The sequence below is a fragment of the Hyla sarda genome, chromosome 6 (genome assembly GCF_029499605.1).
Source record: "Hyla sarda isolate aHylSar1 chromosome 6, aHylSar1.hap1, whole genome shotgun sequence".
NCBI lineage: Eukaryota > Metazoa > Chordata > Amphibia > Anura > Hylidae > Hyla > Hyla sarda.
In genome coordinates, this window is record NC_079194.1 from 273,972,237 (window position 1) to 274,000,142 (window position 27,906).

General features: G+C 42.7%; 1 protein-coding gene and 1 long non-coding RNA gene across 3 annotated transcripts in view; one reads left to right on the forward strand and one right to left on the reverse strand.

Moving 5' to 3' along the window:
• SPTBN2 (spectrin beta, non-erythrocytic 2) overlaps positions 1-27,906 on the forward strand; it is a 224,575-nt gene that overhangs the window by 48,558 nt on the left and 148,111 nt on the right. For both annotated transcript variants that reach the window (XM_056527360.1, XM_056527358.1), the window contains exon 2: positions 27,079-27,305. In XM_056527360.1, the coding sequence (XP_056383335.1) occupies positions 27,146-27,305 (160 nt within the window). In that variant the 5' untranslated portion in view covers positions 27,079-27,145. The remainder of the gene's footprint in view (positions 1-27,078; positions 27,306-27,906) is intronic.
• Positions 12,176-27,164, reverse strand: LOC130277079 (uncharacterized). Its single transcript, XR_008845364.1, has 3 exons — positions 27,054-27,164; positions 12,646-12,774; positions 12,176-12,504 (listed from the first exon to the last, which is right to left on the reverse strand). It is a non-coding gene; the product is annotated as an uncharacterized LOC130277079 (long non-coding RNA).

Genomic DNA, 27,906 nt, shown 5'->3' on the forward strand with positions numbered 1-27,906 from the left:
GTATGTTGAGGGATCCGTGCAATGTAAAGTATAGGACAGTGGTCTATAACCTGCGGACTTTCAGATGTTGCAAAACTACAACACCTAGCATGCCCGGACACCTGTTGGCTGTCCGGTCATGCTGGGTGTTGTAGTTTTGCAACATCTGGAGGTCCGCAGGTTGTAGACCACTGTTAGAGAAAGTTGTACTCACCTGTCCCTGCCGCTCCGGACCGTCACCGCTGCCCTGGATGTCGCCGTCCATCACTGTCGCCGCGTCCCCGACGCTCTGGCAAGGCCTCTGCTTCCCCGGCAACCGCGCTCTCCGTCACCGCCATCACATCGCTATGCACGCCGCTCCTATTGGATGTCGTGACGGTGTGCGCAGCGACGTGATGACGTCGATGGAGAGCGCCGACGATGCAGGGGATCCCGAAGAGGATGCGCCGGAGCCCCGAGGACAGGTGAGTGAGCATCACCGGAGCTCACGGGGGAACCATAAACGGCTATCCGGTGGCAGCTGAAGCAGTCTGCGCTGCCGGATAGCCGTTTATGCGATGGCCCCGACATACAAAAGCATTGTATGTTGATGCTGCCTTCAACATGCGATGGCCTCTGAGAGGCCATCATATGTTGAAATGATCATATGTCGGGGCCATCGTAGGTCGAGGGGTCACTGTATTAGGGTTTTATCAGGCTTTAACCTTTCTATAACCTTTTGCTCAGTAAAACATAAAGAAAAGACAGATCACTGTAACAATACGATCTGATGTATTGAAATAGATTACTATACTGGCAAACAGGAGAGGGAAAATCCCTACTGCAACTAGCAGAACACTCTAAAAAAGTAACTAAAATTGCAATTCACAAAGAGATAGCACTATGGCCCTCATTTACTTAGAAAATCGGGTTGTAAGTCTATGTTGCTTTCTTACCCGATTGCTTTTTTCCCCTGATATTCATTATTATGTCGCATCCTGTTTGTCGCATGTGGGTTTTGTTGGTTTTGGTTTCCAACTCCTCTGAGTTGTCGGGAAAAAATCCACAACAATTCAACAAATTCGGGTTGGAAACCTTTATAAATACGTGGGAAAGCTCAGAAATGTCGGGTTACGCCCCTTTTTCGGGTTTGGGAGAATCCACATCGGGTCCGTCGGGAAAAAAATTTGCATCTTGTCGCAGACTGGCGCACGATGTCTGCGACATGTCTCAGACAAAGATGCGCCAAAAAAACCCGACAAAACAAGTCGGGTTTAGAATAGTAAATGAGGGCCTATGTCTAAGGCTTAGCTGGCAAGTTAAACCTTGGAGGCAAGTACACAGCACTATACCTAAGTAGTGGCCCATCCTCACCGCATTTAGCTCCCCTTACTGTATAAAGGCTGTATAGGTAAATAAGCTTAAATAAGTAAAATCACTAAAAAAAAGAAGCTGGTTGTGTTTTCTTCTTGGTATCATTTAAACATGTGCAATCCCAGATATCTGATTGAGCTGTTAGCCATGAGCTTGAACATTAGAGGCATCGGGAACTAAAAATGGTTGTTTTCTGATCTTCCGGTTGCACTGATGACAAATCATAGCCATCATTGCATTTTTGTTTTTGAAAGTGTTTAGCAAAAAAAAAAATTTAGCTTGGCAAAGTGCTGTTATATATATGAGTATGTATAGAGTATGTGGATACCTTTGAGCCACCATATATTATTATAGGTGCCCTCTGTGCCCCCATATTGTACAGGACTCCACACTGTGCACTCATTTAGTAGTAAGCTAAACTAAGCAGTAGTAGTAAGCTAAGCATTAAGCCCCACAATGTGCCCGATATTGTATAGGCCCCTCCTGTGCCTCTATATAGTATAGGTTACCCCTGTGCCCCCATATAGTAATAAAAAAAAAAAAATCCCCAAACTTACTCACCTGTCCCACTGCTCCCTCACAATTTCCTCAGTCTTTAGAGCATTTCAGGCACAGAAAGCATGGTACATGCAGGTGCTGGAGGACCACGCTCACTGTTCCATGACTGGATAGCTTCCAACTGTCTTTGTGCCTTATAGACATGTACATTGTTGAAAGCAACACTTGCACATGGAGATAAGTCCCAGTTCCCCAGGTGGGCCGTCCTCCGACTGCAGGTATGATCATTATGCTGGCCCTAAATACAGTAACCCCCTTGAGATACGATGGCCTCGACATACTTTATTTTCAACATACGAGGCCTCTCAGAGGCCATCGTATCTTGAAAGCAGTATCGACATACGATACTTTTTGTCGGGCCATCAGGAAAATAAAGGGTTCTCCGGCGGCACTGGTTGCTACAGCTGCCACCAGGCCGCCGTGATGGGCTGTTTCAACAGCGGAGGAGCGGAGCTTCAAATCTTGCGGGAATGTCATGTGACGTTACATTGTCTCATGACATTGCCGCGTAGTGACTGCGGGCCGAGTGGGGAGTCCTCTCCCCAGCGCATTAACCCCCGAACCCCTCAACCTGTTAACGGGGTATGGCGCGGGCTCCTGACTGGAGCCCGCGCCATACCGGCTGGCCCCCAGCTGATTCCTGTAGCTGGGGGCCGGCGTTAATAGCTGACATGCGGCGATCGCCATGGCTGGCTATTTACCCTTTAGATCGCCGCTGACAGCAGCGTCTAAAGGAAGCTTTGAACGCTCCCTGGTGGTCCAGTGGGGTGGATCGCCCCCCCGCAGTGCGATTGCGGGGGGCGATCCACTGTGGAGGTACCTCTGCTTCCATGCTGGCTGCTGTGCTCTGAATGATAAAGCCTGGCAGGGCCAGGCTTTATCACTTGAGCACAGAGCACTCAGATCAATATGGTTCTGTGCAACCATATTGATCTGTATGAGGAATCCAATGATTCCTCCTAAAAGTGTCAAAAAATAGGAAAAAAGTTTAAAAACACACACATTAACCCCTTCCTTATTAAAAGTTTAAATCACCCCCTTTTCCCAAATTCCATATAAAAAATATATAAACATAATAAAAATAAACATGTGGTATCGTCGCATGCGTAAATGTCTGACCTATAATAATATATCATTAATTAAAGCGCATGGTCAATGGCGTACATGCAAAAAAATTCAAAAGTCCAAAATAGCATATTTTTGTTCACTTTTTATACCATAAAATTTTTTATAAAAAGTGATCAAAAAGTCAGATCAAAACAAAAATGGTACCAATAAAAACTTCAGATCACGACTCAGGAACCAATTACCAGTTTTCCATAGAGATATGTACTCAACATATGATGGTCTCGGGGCTCCGGAACCAATTACCAGTTTTCCATAGTCATATGTACTCAACATATGATGGTTTCAACATACAATGGTCCTCCCGGAACCAATTACCATTATATGTTGAGGGACAACTGTATATACTAGGAGACCAGCCCTGAGTATGTCACGGCATAGCAGAGAAGAGTATGTGGTGTGACTGACCAGAGAAGTAAGGGAAAGGAAGCCCTGTGTGTGTATGACTGGCAAAGTCATGGTCCCGCCCCCTGAAATGGGACAATGGTCCTCGTAAACTCCTTGAATATGTTTGGCTGTTTTTAACTCTTGTTAAAATTGTGTTTTTACTCACTTTTGGGAGATGCATACATTTTCATTCCATCTGGCAACCACCTAGTGTTATTTTAGTATATAAAATAGATTAACTAAAAAATCCTGATAAAGGCAAACTAAAGTAGGTTAAGTAAAGGTACTTAGGTATGTCCTCTCAAAAACATTTATATTATCATAAAGAAAGAAATAACACATCACTGCTATTCAGACTAATGTCTGCATTTAGTAGGTTCCATCAAATGCGTCCACTTTAAAAGAGTTTGTATAAGAGAAGATTTATTATGGAAACCTTTCATCTGATTAGGTTGTCAGGTCATACAAACCAGGCTCGTGTCTTCTGGCTCATAGTTTATTGAGAATCGGTGTTGGAAAATACACAAAGCAAATCAGCAGTGTAAGTTTATCTTTATATTATACAGGACAAGCTCTCATAGGTTTAAATGAAATTTAATGTATCATCTGTATTTTCTTTTTGCTTATTATTACTATATACTAGTACATGTTCTTTGTTTTAATCGTTTTCTTATTTTCTGATTATTCAGTATTACAGTTTTTCTGTACATGAATGCACTCCTCAAAAAAATAAGTAAACAGTGTAACAGTAAATCCCCAAGTCAGTTAAACTTTAGGGTTATCAGCCCATCTTTAGTTAGGGAGCATAACCGATTATGAATCAACATCACCTTCTTTGGTGAAAAATAAATAGTAACAGGTGCAACAGCAAGACAACCCCCAAAAAGATAATGTTTTTACATGTGGTGACCACAAACGTGCCCATTTACATTGTAAAGGTAATTCAGCTCCTCCAGGATGCCACTTCCATACTTTCATGTCCGGAAGGGAGCAGTGCAGGTCTTAGGATGCCCCAAACCACTGTCCCTACCTACTTGGTCAATCTGCCCTTAACCGGGGGACGGTCCCTACACTCACTAAGTGCCTGGGGCATCAGGTTAGCAACCTAGAGTGGAGCGTAGTACAAAATCAGAACAAGAGACAGAATAAGAGCAAGCAAGGGTCAAACCAGGAGGGTGGCATAGTACAAAATCAGCAGACAAGAGGAAAGTTGGGGAACAAGCAGAGATCAGTTCATAATATGTCAGGATACAGCGCTAGTGACAGAATAAACCTCAAACACAGGTGCCCAGTTTAACCTCTTAAGAATGCCCAGTGTAAATGTACGGTGCTGCACTGAGCCAATGCAGTTCATGGCACCTATAGGCAAAATGGAGGTGCTCGTGGGTTTGGATAGGCAAATCGGACGCCCACAGTGTAATCACGGGGGTCCGATAAGCGCAAATGGCAACCGGAGGTCTGCTACTGCACCTCTATCATGCAGAATGCCAGATCTTTTTGTGCATCCTGCAGAGCCAAGCTGTACAAGAAGATTGCCACTAGTGCTGATCAGTTTTATGATATAAAATAGTACTTAACAATACATAGCAATCTAATGATTGCTATTAATAGTCCCCAAAAGAGACTTCATGAATAAAATAAAAATATAAATCACCCCCTTCCCCCAAAAAACATGTCATTTTTTTTTTTTTTAAAACAACATATTTGATATTGCCGTGTGCGTAAATGTCTGAACTAATAAAATACAATGCTATTGATCCCATGCAATAAATTAAGTAAACATAAAAGTAAAAATAACAAAAATCTGAATTTCTTATTTTTGGTCACACCATATGTCATAAATAAATTAATAAAAAGCTATTAAAAAGATCAAACAAAACATAAAATAGTACCAATCACGGCGCAAAATGAGCCCTTATACAGCCCCTTATACAGAAAAAAAAAAAGTAAGAGGGGTCAGATTAGGACAATTTTTTGTACAGAAAAATTGTTAAAACAAACAGGATGCGAAGGGTACGTTGAGGTACGTATGCAGCGTATGTCTCCATGGCTGGCAACACTATATCTCTTTTTAAAGGGGTAATCCCGTGGAAAACTTTTTTTCTAATCAACTGGTGTCAGAAAGTTAAACAGATTTGTAAATCACTTCTATTAAAAAATCTTAATCATTCCAGTACTTTTTAGGGGCTGTATACTAAAGAGAAATCCAAAAAAGAAATGCATTTACTCTGATGTCATGACCACAGTTCGCTCTGCTGACCTCTGCTGTCCATTTTAGGAACTGTCCAGAGCAGCATATGTTTGCTATGGGATCATTCTCTCGACAGTTCCTAAAATGGACAGCATAGAGCACTGTGGTCATGACATCAGAAGAAATGCATTTCTTTTTCGGATTTCTCTTTAGTATACAGCCCCTAAAAAGTACTGGAAGGATTAAGATTATTTAATGGAAGTGATTTACAAATCTGTTTAACTTTCTGGCACCAGTTGATTTAACCTCTTCAGGACATAGGGCGTATGGATACGCCCTGCATTCCGAGTCCTTAAGGACCGAGGGCGTATCCATACGCCTGTGGGAATTCCGGTCCCCACCGCTAGCCGGTTGGGGACCGGAGTCGAATGCCTGCTGAAATCGTTCAGCAGGCATCCCGGCATATCGCCCAGGGGGGTCGTTATGCCCCCCCATGTCGGCAATGGCCGCAGATCGCTGGACAATTCAGTCCAGCGATCTGCGGCGATTCCGGGTCAATCGGGTCTCCAGTGACCCGGAATTACTGGCTGATCGGGGCCATCTCTGACGGCCCCGAACAGCCAGAGCCTGCAGGGGTGAGGTGGCACTGGTGCCACCTCACGATCGCCCTGATTCGTCGGCCGGATTACCGGCAGACCAATCAGGGCGCCTGCTGCGGGTGTCACTCCCGCAACCCGCTCCGCCCCTCTTCCGGAGGACGTGAGCGGGTGCGGGACGTGCACCCCAGGTGCTGGGGACCCTGATCCCCGGCGTTAATGTTGGGATCGGGGCCCCAGGAGCAGCGGCGGCGGCGACGACGACGAGGATCGTTGGAGGTGAGTGACAGCCTACTGCTGTTGCTTAGCAACAGCTCCCAGCATGCAAAAGGGGCATGCTGGGAGCTGTAGTTATGCAACAGCAGGAGGCAGACCACCACAACTCCCAGCATTCCCTTATGGGCATGCTGGGACTTATGGTTTTGCAACAGCTGGAGGCACATTTTTTCTATCGAAAAGTGTACCTTCAGCTGTTGTATAACTACAACTCCCAGCTTGCACAAACAGCTAAAGTGCATGCTGGGAGTTGTAGTGGTGCATCTGCTGGTTGCATAACTACAACTCCCAGCATGCCCGTTGGCTGTCGGTGACTGCTGAGAGTTGTAGTTTTGCAACAGCTGAAGGCACACTGGTTGTGAAACTCAGAGTTTTTTTTTTTTTACCTAACTCAGTGTTTCACGACCGGTGTGCCTCCAGCTGTTGCAAACTCCAACTCCCAGCAGTCACCTTACACCATGCACCGTACATGCTGGGAGTTGTAGTTTTGCAACAACTGGAGGCACACTGGTTTTGAAACACTGAGTAAGGTCACAAACTCAGTGATGCATAACCAGTGTGCCTACAGCTGTTGCAAAACTAAAACTCTCAGCATGTACAGTCTGTCAGCGCATGCTGGGAGTTGTAGTTTTGCAACAGCTGGATGTTACCCCCCGCCCCCCATGTAAATGTACAGGGTACACTCACATGGGCGGAGGTTTACAGCAAGTATCTGGCTGCAAGTTTGAGCTGCGGCAAATTTTCTGCCGCAGCTCAAACTGCCGGTGAGAAACTACTGTGAACCCCCGTCCGTGCGACTGTACCCTAAAAACACTACACTAACAAAAAATAAAATAAAAAGTAAAAAACACTACATTTACACATACCCCTACACAGCCCCGTTCCCCTCCCCAATAAAAATGAAAGCGTCTGGTACGCCACTGTTTCCAAAACGGAGCCTCCAGCTGTTGCAAAACAACAACTCCCAGTATTGTCGGACAGCCGTTGACTGTCCAGGTATGCTGGGAGTTTTGCAACAGCTGGAGGCACCCTGTTTGGGAATCACTGGCATAGAATTAGGCCTCAAATGCGCATGGCGCTCTCACTTTGGAGCCCTGTCGTATTTCAAGGCAACAGTTAAGGGTCACATATGGGGTATCGCCGTACTCGGGAGAAATTGTGTTACAAATTTTGGGGGGTATTTTCTGCTTTTACCCTTTTTAAAAATGTAACATTTTTGGGAAAACAAGCATTTTAGGGAAAAAATATATATATTTTTTTTTACATATGCAAAAGTCGTAAAACACCTGTGGGGTATAAAGGTTCACTTAACCCCTTGTTACGTTCCCCGAGGGGTCTGGTTTCCAAAATGGGATGCCATGTGGGTTTTTTTTTTGCTGCCCTGGCACCATAGGGGCTTCCTAAATGCGGCATGCCCCCAGAGCAAAATTTGCTTTCAAAAAGCCAAATGTGACTACTCATCTATTGAGACCTGTAGTGCGCCAGCAGAGCACGTTTCACCTCCATATGGGGTGTTTTCTGAATCGGGAGAAATTGGGCTTCAAATTTTTAGGGGTATTTTTTGCTATTACCCTTTTTAAAAATGTAAAATTTTTGGGAAAACAAACATTTTAGGTAAAAATTATAATTTTTTTTTTACATTTGCAAAAGTTGTGAAACACCTGTGGGGTATAAAGGCTCACTTTATCCCATGTGGGTCTGTGGATGTGTCCTCAAGGCTAAAATGAGCCGTATCTTAAAAATAGAAACTGACAGCAGGGTCACCCACACTAACTTGATTTTACGGGTAGGTAGTGCAGGTGACCCTGTTTCTAACGCTTCTTACCAGGTGAAAATTGGTGCAGCCGTTCAGGAAATACTCATCTTGTTGCTAATATGGTTCTTACTTCTTAACTGTAATGGAGTTTGGCTGCTGCTGTATATGCAATGCTTTCTCCCATCGGCCCCCTTTCCCTTCACGGACCTGCTGAGTAAGGGGGATTAATATTTTGTAGGAGGTGGAGTTATCAAGTGAAGGAGCAAGGTTATCGCCGTAGGGTTGCACATATAGCAACAGCCCACCTCCAGTGCAGTTGAGAAGAAAACACCATATTAGCGGGGTCACCTGCACAGTCTACCTGTCTATTCAGAATAGTATGGGTGACCTTGCTGTCAGTTTTCCTTTAAAGGATTAAATATCCCACCTTTAGGAAGTGTGAGTGCCGATGCCACAGCTGATTGGCCTGGTGCTTCCACCTATTGATTGGTCAGCAGTATGGTGCACCAAGCAGAGACGGTCACCATAAAGACCCCAGGATGCTCTGGGTGGTGCCCTGCAGGGAGCAGACATGGTGTGGAAGCAAGGATGAGTAGGTTTATGACACAAATATGCTGTTGCAAGAAGGTTCTCTGTGTATCTGCTTAGCACAAAGGGGCTAAACTACTGGTGGCAAAGGGGGTAAACTACTGTGTGTAGGGGCACAGAGGGTCTCAACTACTTTGTAAGGCTAACTACTGTGTGGAGTGCACAAATAGGGGCCAATTATACTAAGTGGTGCCACAAAAAAGCTTCTTATTACTGAATGTAGGCACAAATCAGATTTGGACACACAGCATTTGCTATATCTTTCAATAAAGATATCCTGGCCCTTTCTTCAACAGATTAACCATCACAATGATCGGTGGCAGACAGCCTCAATGCTCTTACAGTAAAAAATCCCTATCGATGATGATGAAGATGATGAAACTTTCTTTCCTGTCGAAAGTGAATGTCTTCATTATTATAAATACATGCCTAGATATAAAAAATAATAGACAGATGGATAGAAGTATACATTGATAAGATCACCCCAAATCATTTTTTCACAAACATGTTTGATAAACTCTTACCCATAATTACTTTTTCCTTTAATTACTTATCTTTATAAAGTATAATAAAGCAACTTACTAATATAATGTTTTTGCCATACTGCACAGATCTTCCATTATCAGGTCCTCTCTTTCCCTTGTAGCTGTGACATCATGTCACAGGCTGTAAGTGCAGCCCGTCCTTGTTCCCACTCCCCGATCTGAGGGCAGTGGGGGGGGGGGGGGGGGATTGTATTACTGCCTATTACATTTATCATATTTTACATAAGACAGCAGTGAGTGACTGAGAAAGGCTTCCTGCTGCCGTAATATGAGCAGTAATATGAGCTCCCCCTTTACATTACTAGCCTTGTCCTGAACAGACAAGAGGGAAGGGGGAGCAGGGATGGGAGCTTTGCATTTAGAAAGTCTGATGTGAAATCACAGCTACAAACCAGACGACTTGTCTTATATGGAAGATCCGTGCACTATGGCTAATTACATAATATAAGCAAGTTGCTTTATTATAGAGGGTGGGCCATTTATATGAATATACCTCAATAAAATGGGAATGGTTGGTGATATTAACTTCCTGTTTGTGGCACATTAGTATATGTGAGGGGGGAAACTTTTCAAGATGGGTGGTGACCATGGCGGCCATTTTGAAGTCAGACATTTTGAATCCAACTTTTGTTTTTTCAATAGGAAGAGGGTCATGTGACACATCAAACTTATTGGGAATTTCACAAGAAAAACAATGACGTGCTTGGTTTTAACATAACTTTATTCTTTCATGAGTTATTTAAAAGTTTCTGACCACTTATAAAATGTGTTCAATGTGCTGCCCATTGTGTTGGATTGTCAATGCAACCCTCTTCTCCCACTCTTCACACACTGATTGCAACACCGCAGGAGAAATGCTAGCACAGGCTTCCAGTATCCGTAGTTTCAGGTGCTGCACATCTCGAATCTTCACAGCATAGACAATTGCCTTCAGATGACCCCAAAGATAAAAGTCTAAGGGGGTCAGATCGGGAGACCTTGGGGGCCATTCAACTGGTCCACGACGACCAATCCACTTTCCAGGAAACTTCATCTAGGAATGCTCGGACCTGACACCCATAATGTGGTGGTGCACCATCTTGCTGGAAAAACTCAGGGAACGTGCCAGCTTCAGTGCATAAAGAGGGAAACACAACATCATGTAGCAATTTCGCATATCCAGTGGCCTTGAGGTTTCCATTGATGAAGAATGGCCCCACTATGTTTGTACCCCATATACCACACCATACCATAAATTTTTGTGTTCCAACAGTCTTGGAGGGATCTATCCAATGTGGGTTAGTGTCAGACCAATAGCGGTGGTTTTGTTTGTTAACTTCACCATTCACATAAAAGTTTGCCTCATCACTGAACAAAATCTTCTGCTTAAACTGAGGGTCCTGTTCCAATTTTTGTTTTGCCCATTCTGCAGCACCTGAAACTACGGATACTGAACTGAAGTCTGTGCTAGCATTTCTCCTGCGGTGTATATAGTAGTACATAGCAGTGTATACGGATACTGGAAGCCTGTGCTAGCATTTCTCCTGCGGTGTTGCTATCAGTGTGCGAAGAGTGGGAGAAGAGGGTTGCATTGACAATCCAACACAATGGCAGCACATTGAACACATTTTATAAGTGGTCAGAAACTTGTAAATAACTAATGAAAGAATAAAGTTACGTTAAAACCAAGCACATAATTGTTTTTCTTGTCAAATTCCCAATAAGTTTGATGTGTCACATGACCCTCTTCCTATTGAAAAAACAAAAGTTGGATTCAAAATGGCCGACTTCAAATGGCTGCCATGGTCTCCACCCATCTTGATGCCATGGTCACCCCCCTCACATATACTAATGTGCCACAAACAGGAAGTTAATATCCCCAACCATTCCCATTTTACTAAGGTGTATCCATATAAATGGCCCACCCTGTACTTTTTGACACCATACACAGGTTGTTTCTTTCCCTGGAAAACCCCTTTTAAAAGACTGTTCCTACCACAAATTTTGGTTTAAAGTATACCTGTCAGATCCCAAAAAATAAAACAAAAACTGCTATATGTTACTTAGTACCTAATCCTGATCATGTATATATAGTTTTTATGTCTCTTTCACCGATATTTCACAAAAAAATAGCATAGTACAGCTGCTCAATGTCTTTTCCATCTTCTCAAAGGGAGGGGTCGTGTCCCGCTCTTGCCTGCACTGTGATGACTCCTCCCCTCCCTTACTCTGCTGACTCACTGCTGGGAGCGAGCCTGGCTGACCTGTTCTCTAACCCTGTCCTTTGGTTTTATGCTGTGCACACACACACACACACACACACAATGATTATTGGAGATTGCAAAGACAATATGGTGAGTGTATAACTTACATCTTCCTAAATTAATGCAAAGATTTAGTGGCAAAAGTACAGTGTTATTTTATGCATACATTTTAGATATGTTTCTATGTCATTTATGTGTACCATTCTTTGCCAGTCCTGTAATGCTGCGACTTATATTTGTGGAATAGTTAGAGGTACATTGTTTGGATAACTCTTTTTTTTGCAGCAGTGTTGCCTTTAGCTGTGTGCCTACAGCATTTGCAAAACTACAACTTCTTGCTTGCCCAGACATCCTTTGGCTGTCCAGGCATGCTTGGAGATGTAGTTTTGCAACAGCTGAAGGCACATGTTTGGTGAAACTCTGTGTTACAGCAATGTTGCTGCAAGCTGTGTTCCTCCTGCAGTCTTGTCAATCAGCCATCTTGCGTTCATGACCCTTGGTGTGAAAACATTCAGTATAACATGTATTTTATTTATTAAATTTTTGCTTATTTGGGGTTAGGAATCTAGTGAGCAATCCTAATTAGTGATTCACAGCTTGTATACACATTTATTTAAGTACGACTGTCATTCATTTATTTAGACCACCCACTGGACTCCAAGAAGTAGATAATGCAGGAATTTCAATGAATTAGTTATCTTGAATCTGTTTAAGATGCTAAGTAGCAATGGTCTTTGTGTGTGATCTTAAATAGGGAATTAGTCTTATAATAACAACAAATCATATCATACATAGATAAAGTACAAAAAGACACAGAATCCTGCATCAATGATGTGATTTGTCTACCATGGCCTATGGGTTCCAACCACATTGCAAGGATATATGAGCAATCCGGAGCCAGTGCCACCTGCCAAAAGAAACATTATGTAATGTAATGAGTATAGTCCATGCCTGTTCTGCTGCTCAGCATAATAAGAAGAAAATAAAGTGAAGTGCAATAATAACAGCTTGACTAATATTAATACAGAAGACTAAAACTAAAACACACCTGTTATGCTGAATGGGAAGAGAAAACTACTTTGGCGGTCCATGCCATCGCCACTTCTCTCAGCCTCTGCTATTTTTTTCCGGATGAGATAATTGGAGAGTTGTTAATTAGGTCACATGGCAAGAAAAGCTAATTAGAGGGTTTCAAAAATAGGAAGTTAATTAGAGTGGAAATGAATAACTTGTGACAGCTGAGGTCATAGATCTGTACTGAAACGTATGAATCTCCCACCCATGGGCACCTATTGATTACTTACATATCTTATGATTTATTTCAATGGATACCCAAATATCAGAATGCGGAACTCATTTCTATTACACAAACTTTTCAAGGATACCCCTAACCTCACTGATTTAAGTACTAGGCTGCATTCAAATAGTGCAGCACCTGGTTGAGAATGCCCCATTTTATTTCTAATGCATTCCCACAGAAAAATACCTTTGTCTACCTCTATAAAAAGATGGAGGCACTGTGGAAGTTGTGTGTACTCTACTGAATGCTCTGTACAAAGCTGGCCTAAATCTTTTTTATTTTCTAAAACAGAGAATGCACAATATAGAGAGCGTTTAAAAGGATGTTGCCAGAAGTCCCCTATATTTACATTGGGACTCCATACATCACTAACTTTAGAGGCAGAGAACGGAGGTAAATGAGAGGTACCCTATAAAACCCCATCAAAACATTTCATATTAAAGGACAGCCATGCAGCTCCTATACAAATTAGACTGCCAACAAACCCAAATGGTTTTGACCTGTCTACAAATATGTATGGTTTCTGATAAGTCATCCAGATAAGTATAGAAAGAATTAAAGGGGTACTACCATGCTGACAACTTATCGCCTATCTAAAGGATAGGGGATAAGTTGCATGATCGCGTGGGGTCCCACCGCTGGGGACCCCTGCGATCTCACACGCAGCACCCCGCTCTCATGAGGCCCCGGAGTCGGAGTGAACATCCGCTCCGGGTCTGATGACTGGGCCGATCATCGTGACGTCACAGCATCGGCCCATGTGACGTCATGCTCCGCCCCTCAATGCAAGTCTATGGCAGGGGGCGAGACAGCTGTCGCGATACTCCGGCCCCATGATCGGCAGTCATCAGACCCGGTGAGAGCTGGGTGCTGCGTGCAAGATCGCGGTGGGACCCCACGCAATCAGGCAACTTATCCCCTATCCTTTAGATAGGGGATAAGTTGTCAGCACGGTAGTACCCCTTTAACATATACAGACATAGATAAGCCTTTTTCATTTTAATACCAATAATACAGTATACGACCACTACTGAGCTACCAACTACCCACTTACAAGAACTGTTAAGGAATTCATGAGGGTCCTTTATGTTACATGAAGGTCAACACGTTTTAAATTAGAATGTCTAACATGCTTTTCCAGTTTGTCTAGGTAAATATTCAGCAGCATGCTTAAAGGGGTACTCTCGTGGAAACTTTTTCTTTTTTTTAAATCAGAAAGTTAAGCAGATTTGTAAATTACTTCTATTAAAAAAATCTTAATCCTTCCAGTACTTTTTAGGGGCTATATACTACAGAGGAAATGCTTTTCTTTTTGGATTTCTCTTCTGTCATGACCACAGTGCTCTCTGCTGACCACTGCTGTCCATTTTAGGAACTTCACAGCGCAGCATATGTTTGCTATGGGGATTTTATTTTGCTCTGGACAGTTCCTAAAATGGACAGCAGAGGTCAGCAGGGAGCACTGTGGTCGTAACAGAAGAGAAAACCAAAAAGGAAAGCATTTCCTCTGTAGTATACAGCCCCTCAAAAGTACTGGAAGGATTAAGATTTTTTAATACCAAGCCATTTTTTTTTTTTTTTTTTTTTTGCGTTTTGGTTTCTCCTATTCGCCTTTTAAAAACATTACTCTTTCAGTCTTTCACCTACAGACCCATACAAAGGCTTGTACTTTGTAACAACATAATTTTTTAATAACAAAATCTATCGTAAGGCCAGAAACAATATTTGTGTGGCAAAAGTAGGGGGAAAAATAAATTTTCTACATTTTGAGGGGTTTTGTTTCTACACAATGCACCTTAGGGTTAAAATGACATGCTATCTTTATTCTGTATGTGAATATGATTACAATGATACACAATTTATATATGTATATATTTATACATTTGATTATTTTACTGCTTTAAAAACTATTGAACTTTTTGTAAGGAAATGAGTATGCTTAAAATTGTGCTCTTCTAACCCTTGGAACTTTTTTATTTTTACATATACTGGCTGTAGGAGAGCTCACTTTTTGTGTTGTGATCTGTAGTTTTTAACGGTACCATATTTGTTTTGATGGGACTTTTTGACTTTTCGATCTCGCGGGCGTCCGCCATTAACCCCTCAGGTGCCAGGATCAATACAGATCCCGGCATCTGTGGCAGTGCGCGATTTGAATGAATGATCGGATCGCCCGCAGCGCTGCTGCGGGGATCCGATCATTCATAACGCCGTACGGAGCTCCCCTCTCCTTCCTCCGTGCGGCTCCCGGCGTCTCCTGCTCTGGTCTGTGATCGAGCAGACCAGAGCAGAAGATGACCGATAATACTGATCTGTTCTATGTCCTATACATAGAACAGATCAGTATTAGCAATCATGGTATTGCTATGAATAGTCCCCTATGGGGACTATTCAAGTGTAAAAAAAAAAATGTAAAAAAATGTAAAAGTAAAAGTAAAAAAAAGTGAAAAATTCCCTCCCCCAATAAAAAAGTAAAACGTCCGTTTTTTCCTATTTTACCCCCAAAAAGCGTAAAAAAATTTTTTTATAGACATATTTGGTATCGCCACGTGCGTAAATGTCCGAACTATTAAAATAAAATGTTAATGATCCCGTACGGTTAACGGCGTGAACGAAAAAATAAATAAAAAGTCCAAAATTCCTACTTTTTTAATACATTTTATAAAAAAAAATTATAAAAAATGTATTAAAAGTTTTTTATATGCAAATGTGGTATCAAAAAAAAGTACAGATCATGGCGCAAAAAATGAGCCCCCATACCGCCGCTTATACGGAAAAATAAAAAAGTTATAGGTCATCAAAATAAAGGGATTATAAACGTACTAATTTGGTTAAAAAGTTTGTGATTTTTTTTAAGCGCAACAATAATATAAAAGTATGTAATAATGGGTATCATTTTAATCGTATTGACCCTCAGAATAAAGAACACACGTAATTTTTACCATAAATTGTACGGCGTGAAAACGAAAGCTTCCAAAATTAGCAAAATTGCATTTTTCGTTTTAATTTCCCCACAAAAATAGTGTTTTTTGGTTGCGCCATACATTTTATGGCATAATGAGCGATGTCATTACAAAGGACAACTGGTCGCACAAAAAACAAGCCCTCATACTAGTCTGTGGATGAAAATATAAAAGAGTTATGATTTTTAGAAGGCGAGGAGGAAAAAATGAAAACGTAAAAATTTAATTGTCTGAGTCCTTAAGGGGTTAAAGGGGGAACTGTGTGTTCTGTTGTCAGACAGCAATGGGTCATAAAAAGGGGTTGAGACTGCTGAAAAGCCACAAAGTTTGTGGCTTGTAATTTCCAGATCTTTTAGTCAGATGCTTCTAAGGTAAACTGAAGTACATTTATAAGCATTTCATATGTTTTTAATTGTTTATTGACAAATACATAACAATAATGCAAATATTTGATGACCCTTCTTTTTCTAGACTTCTGCATTTTACCTTGGCATGCTGGATATCAGCTGCTGGGCCAAACCCTGGCTGATGATAACCTGTTCTTGCCTAGTCTGCGCTTGGAGTTCATCAACATTTCTGTGTTTTTCTTTGTCAAAATTTACCATAGGTTCTTAAAGGGGTTCTCCACTGCCTTAACCTACTTTTGGCAGTTAGTTAGTTCTGTGGCTATATGTTATTATGGCTTTTTTTCATGTTGCTAATGGTTCTGTATGTGGTGTTTTGCTTACCTTTTTTCCAGACCCGGAAGCTGGTTTCTTCATTTGCTTCCTGCCTTGCCTCGACCACTTTGTTTCTTTTCTTCCGCCGCCATCTTGCCATCGGGACGTCACCGTGGAGGGTGGTGTGTTGGAGGCCGGCCTGCCCCTCGCTCCGTACATGCCCGCCTCCCGCGCGACGGAATCCTCGGTCGTCATCAGCGCGCACCCTCCTTACTTTCAGCTTCTTCTAAGCTGAATGCGGATTGGGCTGCTTTCGGCGAATCGTATGCCGTGATGGGCGCAGGCGCAGTTGGTCCTCGCTCCGGAGGATCATGTGCCATAGTGATGTCAGCATCGGGCCTGACGCGCTGGAGGATTGTTAACCCTAACGTGGCCAGAGGTGAGTCCCGGAGCGCTGGACAGCTCCTGAAGGTTTGCTATGGCAGCGTTTCCCAACCAGGGTGCCGCCAGCTGTTGCAAAACTACAACTCCCAGCATGCCCAGACACCCGAAGGCTGTCTGGGCTTTGTAGTTTCACAACAGCTGAAGGCACCCTGGTTGGGAAACACTGACATAGCAAACCTTCAGGAGCTGTCCAGCGCTCCGGGACTCACCTCTGGCCAGGTTAGGGTTAACAATCCTCCAGCGCGTCAGGCCCGATGCTGACATCACTATGGCACATGCGCAGATGATCCTCCGGAGCGAGGACCAACTGCGCATGCGCCCATCACGGCATCCGATTCGCCGAAAGCAGCCCAATCCGCATTCAGCTTAGAAGAAGCTGAAAGTAAGGAGGGTGCGCGCTGATGACGACCGAGGATTCCGTCGCGCGGGAGGCGGGCATGTACGGAGCAAGGGGCAGGCCGGCCTCCAACACACCACCCTCCTCGGAGACATCCCGATGGCGGCGGAAGAAAAGAAACAAAGTGGTCGAGGCAAGGCAGGAAGCAAATGAAGAAACCAGCTACCGGGTCTGGAAAAAAGGTAAGTAAAACACCACATACAGTACCGTGAGCAGCATGAAAAAAAGCCATAATAACATATAGCAACAGAACTAACTAACTGCCAAAAGTAGGTTAAGGCAATGGAGAACCCCTTAACGACGCAGGACGTATATTTACGTCCTTCGCCGGGTCCCGCGATATGAAGCGGGATCGCGCCGCGATCCCGCATCATATCGCGTGGGTCCCGGCGCTAATCAACGGCCGGGACCCGCGGCTAATACCACACATCGCCGATCGCGGCGATGTGCGGTATTAACCCTTTAGAAGCGGCTTTGACCGCCGCTTCTAAAGTGAAACTGAAAGTATCCCGGCTGCTCAGTCGGGCTGTTCGGGACCGCCGCGGTGAAATCGCGGCGTCCCGAACAGCTGATCGGACACCGGGAGGGCCCTTACTTGCCTCCTCGGTGTCCGATCGACGAATGACTGCTTCGTGCCTGAGATCCAGGCAGGAGCAGTCAAGCGCCGATAATGCTGATCACAGGCGTGTTAATACACGCCTGTGATCAGGATGAGAGATCAGTGTGTGCAGTGTTATAGGTCCCTATGGGACCTATAACACTGCAAAAAAAAAGTTAAAAAAAAGTGTTAATAAAGGTCATTTAACCCCTTCCCTAATAAAAGTTTGAATCACCCCCCTTTTCCCATAAAAAAAAATAAAACAGTGTAAAAAAAAAAAATAAATAAACATATGTGGTATCGCCGCGTGCGTAAATGTCCAAACTATAAAAATATATCATTAATTAAGCCGTACGGTCAATGGCGTACGCGCAAAAAAATTCCAAAGTCCAAAAAAGCGTATTTTGGTAACTTTTTATAACATTAAAAAATGAATAAAAAGTGATCAAAATGTCAGATCAAAACATATCATACCAATAAAAACTTCAGATCACGGCGCAAAAAATGAGTCCTCATACCGCCCCGTACGTGGAAAAATAAAAAAGTTATATGGGTCAGAAGATTACATTTTTAAACGTATAAATTTTCCTGCATGTAGTTATGATTTTTTCCAGAAGTGCGACAAAATCAAACCTATATAAGTAGGGTATCATTTTAACCGTATGGACCTACATAATATTGATAAGGTGTAATTTTTACCGAAATATGCACTGCGTAGAAACGGAAGCCCCCAAAAGTTACAAAATGGCGTTTTTTTTTCGATTTTGTCGCACAATGATTTTTTTTTTCCGTTTCGCCGTGCATTTTTCGGTAAAATGACTAATGTCACTGCAAAGTAGAATTGGCGACGCAAAAAATAAGCCATAATATGGATTTTTAGGTGGAAAATTGAAAGGGTTATGATTTTTAAAAGGTAAGGAAGAAAAAACGAAAGTGCAAAAACGGAAAAACCCTGAGTCCTTAAGGGGTTAAAGAGATACAGATTTGGGGAGTTTCCTGGCCATAGACCAAAAATGTCAATGTTTTCTTCATTAGGCTACTTAGTTATAACTTTTGCATTGTGACATGGTGCTCCATTATAGTGAAAAAAATAAAAATAAATTGTTCATCACCAAATTACTCCTGAATAGTCTAGAGAGAATTTTGGGTCTATGGATAGGTAACTCTCCAGATCTCAATCACATTGAGAACACAGTCATCAACAAAAGCGGGTGGACACATAAAAACACATAAATTGTGATCAACTCCAAGCACCGACTAGGCAAAAATACAGGTGAAACTCGAAAAATTAGAATGTCAAAGTTCATTTATTTCAGTAATGCAACTTAAAAAGTGAAACTAATATATAAGAGACTCATTACATGCAAAGCAAGATAGTTCAAGCCATGATTTGTCATAATTGTGATGATTATGGTTTATAGCTCATGAAAACCCCAAAGCCCCCACCCCCAAATTACTATGATTTGGGGAACCATGTCATCTGCTGGTGTTAGTCCACTGTGCTTCATTAAGTCTCGGGTCAACGCATCCGTCTACCAGGAGATTTTGGAGCACTTCATGCTTTCTTTTCTTCCAAGTTGCAATTAACTTTTTCACGATATTCTAACTTTTCGAGTTTCACCTGTAGGTTTTGAGTTTCATCAGTCAGGATTTGGCACAGGAGCTGATATCCAGCATGCCAGGGCAAATTGCAAAAATCTTGGAAAAGAAGGGTCAATACCGTAAATATTGACTATCTCCATAAACTTTATGTATTTAAAAAAAAAAAAAGTTTAAAAACTTATGAAATGCTTATAACTATACTTTAATATACCATAGAAAGATCCGACTAAAAGATCTAAAAACACTGAGGCAGCAAACAAGGTGAAAACCAAAATTTGTGTCAGTCTTTAAACTTTTGGCAACAACTGTAGACACAACCTCCTAGAAAAAAGAGGACCTCTAGAAAAAAGAGTTGCGCTTCTTACCGTACCAAAGACAAAGCGCCAGCTTAATGTTTCAAAACGTTTTAATTAGCGACTATTATATAAACATTAAAAATATTTGTGTTCTTATACAATAGCTAAAAACTAACAAACAAAAAATAGTGTTTTTACATACATGTGTTGGTACAAGAAGAAAATAATAAGAAACAGAGATTCTCAATGTAAATTAAAAGGTTGCATTTGATAAAGACCACTTTGGTTTATGTTTCATTTCATATCCTTCATAAACATAAAACATGGAAAAAGAAATGTTACTATGTAATACTATACAAAGGTAGTGAGTATACAAATAACACAAATAATACAATCTTAGAATTACATTTTATTTATTTAATATCAGCCATCTGAAAAAGTAACTTTCCTTAAAATGTACCTCCGCTTATAAACAACTTTCCATAAATCAACAAAACAAGAAACTTTGTAATAGATCTTGTTACTGAAAAAATACTTATTTTTTGTACTTATCAGCCACCTCTCCTCTGCCTCCTTAACTGTTTAACGGAAAAAGAGATTGGATAGTTGATGCAAACCACTGCAATCTTAGTATGGGTTCTTAGAGATTTCCTTTATTTTAGTATCTGTCACAATAACGCATTTCTAGGCCAACCATAGCCTCTTCCTCAGATGTGGAATAGCATGTAATATAATTTTGACTCACTAGTCTGTGAATGTTCTTCTCTGCGTTAAAGGAAAACTGTCATCCTGTTCACCCACGCTAAACCCAATACACCGGGTTATAATGTGGGTGAACAGAAGACCGATGCGGGGTCTCTGATTCATATACATACCTTTTGTCTGGTTCCTGATCCCTCTGAAGATCCTCTTCTATCTTCGCTGAACCGGCTAAATTAGAATATTCATGGTTGCTGGTCATGTAAGTGCTCAATATTCAAATTCATGCGGCGGGTCTGCCACCAGCGCGCAATTCAGCAAAGATAGAAGAGGATCTTCAGAGGGACCGGGCACCTGACACAAGGTATATATATATAAGAGTCAGAGACCCAGAATTATCCCACATGTTTACCCACATTATATACACAAAAAGTTCCATTAGGCCTCTCCGCCTTACTCCATGACCTATAATGTACATAATGCTATGGGGCCAGTACTGGACTAATCTCGAGGAATTGCATCCTCTATCAACTTGAATAACCTATATATACCATGAAAAAACACCAATTGATAAGCAATTAGGATAATAAAATGAATATCTTTATTAATATGAGTAATATTACATATATAATGAATGCTCAGATAAAATTACAGACTGACAAACACCAGGAGAATGCACTAAATCACTGAGTCATCAAAGGTGTAAGTGCCAGCTTATATTCACATAGCAGTGTGCGGATGTACAAAACTCACACAACAGGGCAGTGACAGTGCTATAATTAATGCAGTTACTTATGACTAAACTTATCATATGAGCTGATTGTAAACATATTACATATAAAGCAGCAAGACAGGACAGGTCAGAGAACCTGTACCCCCACTATAACCCCGTGTATTGGAGTTAATGTGGGTGAACAGGATGACCGTTTTCCTTTCAAGGAGTTGACCCAGAAGGATATTATATGCTATTCAACATCTGAAGAAGAGGCTACGTTTGGTCTAGAAATGCATTATGGTGATAGCTACTAAATAAAAGAAATCTCTAAAAACCAATACTATTGGTATACGATTGCTGTGGTTTTAGACAACTATCCAGACTCAGTTTTTCTGTTGGAACCATATATACTGTATATTGAAGGATTGAGCTATTCTGTCTTATACTAGGAGGCAGCACTACATGGAACCCTAGAAGATAAATAAGGCCTATAATGTGGTTGTGGCTTATACACAACAAAACAAAGTAAGCAGTTCCCCAAAAGGGGTGTTCGGCTGGGTTCACACCACATTTTTGCAATACAGTTCCAGTATCAGGTTTTTGATTAAAAAAAACCTGATTCCTCAAAACCTGACTAAACTGTATCAAAATGTGTGTAGAAATTTTTATCTGCATACGGTTTGAAAAATAATGTCCAGTTGCATCCGTTTTTACGAAAAAAAAGTATAATTTTTTAAACTTTTCATTTCATTACGAATAAAGTTTCACTTGTTTGATTGAAATTCCAAGAAAAAAACTGTGCAAAGTCAAAAACCATATGGTGAAAACCAGATGGAACCGTACGCACATACGGTTCTGTACGGTTCCCATTGACTCCCATGTTAAAAAAAGAATGTATATGTTTCAATACGGTTTTTCACCCGGACCAAAAACTGTGGTAGGCTAAAGTTTTGGGTACGGGGGAAAAAAAAAACTGACAAAACTGTACAGGATGCAAAATGGACACAACCGGATGCATCTTTTGGCATACGGTTTTCAATGCAGAGTGAATGCATACGGTTTTCAATACGGTTCCATTCGGTTTTCAAATTGAAAACATATAAGGGAATTGTATTGCAAAAACGTGGTGTGAACCCAGCCTTATATACGGTTTACCCTTGCTTACTATTCTATTCAGATTTTACTTTTCACAGGATATACTTAACTGTTTACTCATTTCGCATTAACTGACTAAACTGTATCAAAACGTGTGTACAAATTTTTATCCGTATACGGTTCAAAACCGTATACGATTTGAAAAATTATGTCCGGTTGCATCTGGTTTTTTAAGAAAAATTTTTAATAAGTTTTTAACTTTTCACTCCATTATGAATAAAGTTTCACTTGTTTGATTGAAATTCCAAGAAAAGAAACTGTGCAAAGTAAAAAACCGTATGGTGAAAACTGGATGGAACTGTACGCACATACGGTTCTGTACGGTTCCCATTGACTCCCATGTTTAAAAAAAAAAAAAACATATAGGTTTCAATACGGGTTTTCACCTGGACCCAAATAGGCTCCGGTTTTGGGTATGGGGAAAAACTGACAAAACTGTAGAGGATGCAAAACGGCCACAACCTGATGCATCTTTTGGCATACGGTTTTCAATGCAGAGTCAATGCATACGGTTTTCAATACGGTTCCATACGGTTTTCAAATTGAAAACATATACGGGAACTGTATTGCAAAATCGTGGTGTGAACCCAGCCTTATATACGGTTTACCCTTGCTTACTATTCTATTCAGCTCTACAGATTTTTCTTTTCACAGGACATCATTAACTGTTTACTCATTTCTCATTAACTGATAAAGTCCATATAGCAGAAAGTAAACTGATTTTATTACTTCATTAAATGTTTTATTTAGCTTTGGAAATACAAATACAAGAAACAAAATAAAGGGTGTGATGCAGTGTACAATCCGATTGAGCAGACCATTCTAGGAGTCCTGGTTATTATGAATTATGGAGGTCACTGTGCTCAGTGCCGCAATGCTGTTTTTTTTTTTTTTTTTGTACTCTTATCCAAATCTGTGCCTCCACCCAATCCTGTCTCTGAGCTCTACAGCCAGTTTCCCCCCTCATGGCTTGGTTTTTGCTCTGATATGCATTGTCAGCTGTGAGATCTTATATAGATAGTTCTTCGCCCAAATCATGTCCAATGAACCGGTCACTCCAACCAAAATGTAGAAACCTCATGATCAAAAGCAGTGGTCTCAAACTGTGGCCCACCAGATCTTGCAAAACTTCAACTCCAAGCATGCCCGGACAGCCGTTGGCTGTCCGGGCATGCTTGGAGTTGAAGTTTTGCAATATCTGGAGGGCCACAGTTTGAGACCACTCATCAAGAGAAATGGGAGACCCCACGAGCTAAATTACAAGTGTCTTAGCAAATGGTCTGAAAGGAAACTTTTTTCCCTTTATAATAAATTTGTAAAAATATTTCGCTTTCACATTCTCCTTATGGGGTATTAAAGGGGTACTCCACCCTAGACATCTTATCCCCTATCCAAAGGATAGGGGATAAGATGTCTGATAACGGGGCTCCCGCTGCTGGGGGGGGGACATAACCCCCCCGAGTCATCGCTGCACGGAGCTTAGTTTGCTCCGTGCGTGATGACTCACGATACAGGGGCCGGAGTATCGTGACGTCACGGCTCTGCCCCCTCGTGACATAATGCACCACCCCCTCAATGCAAGTCTATGGGAGGGGGCATGAATGCTGCCACCCCCCTCCTATAGGCTTGCATTGAGGGGGCAGAGCGTGACGTCACGAGGGGGCAGAGCCGTGACGTCACGATATTCCGGCCCCTGTAGCGTGAGTCATCACGCACGGAGCAAACTTAGCTCCGTGCAGCGATGACTCGGGGGTCTGCAGGAGAGATTGTGGGGGTCCCCAGCAGCGGGACCCCCGTGATCAGACATCTTATCCCCTATCTTTTAAAGGGGTAATACCGTGGAAAACTTTTTTTTTTTAAATCAACTGGTGCCAGAAAGTTAAACAGATTTGTAAATCACTTCTATTAAGAAATCTTAATCCTTCCAGTACTTTTTAGGGGCTGTATACTAAAGAGAAATCCAAAAAAAGAAATGCATTTCCTGTGATGTCCTGACCACAGTGCTCTCTGCTGACCTCTGCTGTCCATTTAAGGAACTGGAGAAAATCCCCATAGCAAACATATGCTTCTCTGGACAGTTCCTAAAATGGACAGCAGAGGTCAGCAGAGAGCACTGTGTTCAGGACATCACAGGAAATGCATTTCTTTTTGGATTTCTCTTTAGTATACAGCCCCTAAAAAGTACTGGAAGGATTAAGATTTCTTAATAGAAGTGATTTACAAATCTGTTTAACTTTCTGGCACCAGTTGATTTTTAAAAAAAGTTTTCCACGGTAGTACCCCTTTAAGTGTACAATAATGGGGGGGGGCTTTTTTTTATTTTAGTACAATGACGCAACATGACAAAATGCAAAAAAATGAAAAAGTCTGAAAACTTTCTAAGTGTATTGTAGGTATGGTATTTCATATTTCCTTATTAAAGGAGAAGAAAAAAAGGAGAAGAAAAAAACATACCGTATATACTCGAGTATAGGCCGAGTTTTTCAGCACGATTTTTCGTGCTGAAAACACCCCCCTCGGCTTATACTCGAGTGAACTCCCCCCACCCGCAGTGGTCTTCAACCTGCGGACCTCCAGAGGTTTCAAAACTACAACTCCCAGCAAGCCCGGGCAGCCATCGGCTGTCCGGGCTTGCTGGGAGTTGTAGTTTTGAAACCTCCGGAGGTCCGCAGGTTGAAGACCACTGCGGCCTTCAACATCATCCAGCCCCCTCTCACCCCCTTTAGTTCTGAGTACTCACCTCCGCTCGGCGCTGGTCCGGTCCTGCAGGGCTGTCCGGTAAGGAGGTGGTCCGGTGAGGAGGTGGTCCGGGCTGCTATCTTCACCGGGGAGGCCTCTTCTAAGCGCTTCGGGCCCGGCCTCAGAATAGTCACGTTGCCTTGACAACGACGCAGATACGTCGTTGTCAAGGCAACGGCTCTATTCCGGGCCGGAAGCGCGGAGAAGAGGCGCCCCCGGTGAAGATAGCAGCCCGGACCACCTCCTCACCGGACCACCTCCTTACCGGACAGCCCTGCAGGACCGGACCAGCGCCGAGCGGAGGTGAGTACTCAGAACTAAAGGGGGTGAGAGGGGGCTGGATGATGTTGAAGGCCGCAGTGGTCTTCAACCTGCGGACCTCCGGAGGTTTCAAAACTACAACTCCCAGCAAGCCCGGACAGCCGATGGCTGCCCGGGCTTGCTGGGAGTTGTAGTTTTGAAACCTCTGGAGGTCCGCATGTTGAAGGCCGCAGTGGTCTTCAACCTGCGGACCTCCGGAGGTTTCAAAACTACAACTCCCAGCAAGCCCGGACAGCCGATGGCTGCCCGGGCTTGCTGGGAGTTGTAGTTTTGAAACCTCTGGAGGTCCGCATGTTGAAGGCCGCAGTGGTCTTCAACCTGCGGACCTCCGGAGGTTTCAAAACTACAACTCCCAGCAAGCCCGGACAGCCGATGGCTGCCCGGGCTTGCTGGGAGTTGTAGTTTTGAAACCTCTGGAGGTCCGCATGTTGAAGGCCGCAGTGGTCTTCAACCTGCGGACCTCCGGAGGTTTCAAAACTACAACTCCCAGCAAGCCCGGACAGCCGATGGCTGCCCGGGCTTGCTGGGAGTTGTACTTTTGAAACCTCTGGAGGTCCGCAGGTTGAAGACCACTGAGGGCGAATGATGAGAAGAGGATGATGAAGGGGGGGGGGTGTGGGGATGATGAAGGGGGGTGGGGATGATGAAGGGGGGGGGGGGGTGTGGGATGATGACAAGGGGATGATGAAGGGGGGATGTGTGGGATGATAAGGGGATGTGTGGGATGATGACAAGGGGATGATGAAGGGGGGATGTGTGGGATGATAAGGGGATGTGTGGGATGATGACAAGGGGATGATGAAGGGGGGATGTGTGGGATGATGACAAGGGGATGATGAGGATGTTAATGACGGGTCTGGATGATGACAGGGGGGGATGAGGTATTTCCCACCCTAGGCTTATACTCGAGTCAATAACTTTTCCTGGGATTTTGGGTTGAAATTAGGGGTCTCGGCTTATACTCGGGTCGGCTTATACTCGAGTATATACGGTAGGGGGAGATTTATCAAAACCTGTCCAGAAGAAAAGTTGCCCAGTTGCCAATAGCAACCAATCAGCTTTCTTCTTACTTTCTTAACAAGGCCTATGCAAAATGAAAGAAGCGATCTGATTGGTTGCTATGGACAACTGGGTAACTTTTCCTTTGCACAGTTTTTGATAAATCTGGATAGGATAGGAGATAAGTTTTAGATCGCTTAGGGTCCGACAGCTTGGGCCCCCTGCAATCTCCTGTATGGAGCCCTGGCTCTCCTCCACAGCAGCGTGTCAAGAACCCTACCCGAACCCCTCTATATAGCTCTATGGGAGAGCCGAATATAGCCAAACTGCTCTCCCATAGAGCTATATGGAGAGGGCATGGCAGCCCCCGCTTCGGGCGGGGGTCGTGGAGGAGAGCCGGGACTCCATACAGGAGATCGCGGGGGCCCCAGCCGTCGGACATCCCCGCAATCTAAAACTTATGCCTTATTCTTCTTCTTTAACTCCCAGCTAATATTGGGACACATCGTTTTTTACCTTAAAAAAGTAACCATAGCTTGATCAATTTTCTAAAAGTAGCTCACACTTACCATACTTTTCTTTCTTTCTTCCTAGTCTGATGGCTCAGCTTTGAGTGAACGTCAATCATTTTGCCGTCTCCTTTGGTAACGTCGCTGCAGTCATGAGTAGCCCACTTTCACCAACGGATTACGACAGCTTGGAAATTCAACAACAATATAATGATATCAATAACAGATGGGATCTAGCCAACGATGATGACTGGGACAATGAAAATAGTTCTGCACGTCTGTTTGAGAGATCCAGAATTAAAGCGCTTGCAGGTGAGCATGAAATAAGGTTAAGGGAGAGTGCAAACGTCACCATAAAACCATGATTTTTCCTACGATTATTTCAACGTGAGACGGATTTGTGATTTGGTTTTAATGTGTGAACTCATCCTCATGGTAACTCCCATTCTATGTTAAAATGTTAAAACCTCATTCCATGTTAGGGACCATTAAAGGGTTACTCCGGTGGAAAACTTTTTTTTTTTTTTAAATCAGCTGGTGCCAGAAAGTTCAACAGATTTGTAAATTACTTCTATTACAAAATCTTAATCCTTCCAGTACTTATTAGCTTCTGAATACTACAGAGGAAATTATTTTCTTTTTGGAACACAGAGCTCTCTGCTGACATCACAAGCACAGTGCTCTCTGCTGACATCTCTGTCCATTTTAAGAACTGTCCAGAGTAGGAGAAAATGCCCATAGCAAACATTTGCTGCTCTGGACAGTTCCTAAAATGGACAGAGATGTCAGCAGAGAGCACTGTGTTCCACAAAGAAAAGAATTTCCTCTGCAGTGTTTAGCAGCTAATAAGTACTGGAAGGATTAATTAAAACATTTTTATAGAAGTAATTTACAAATCTGTTTAACTTTCTTG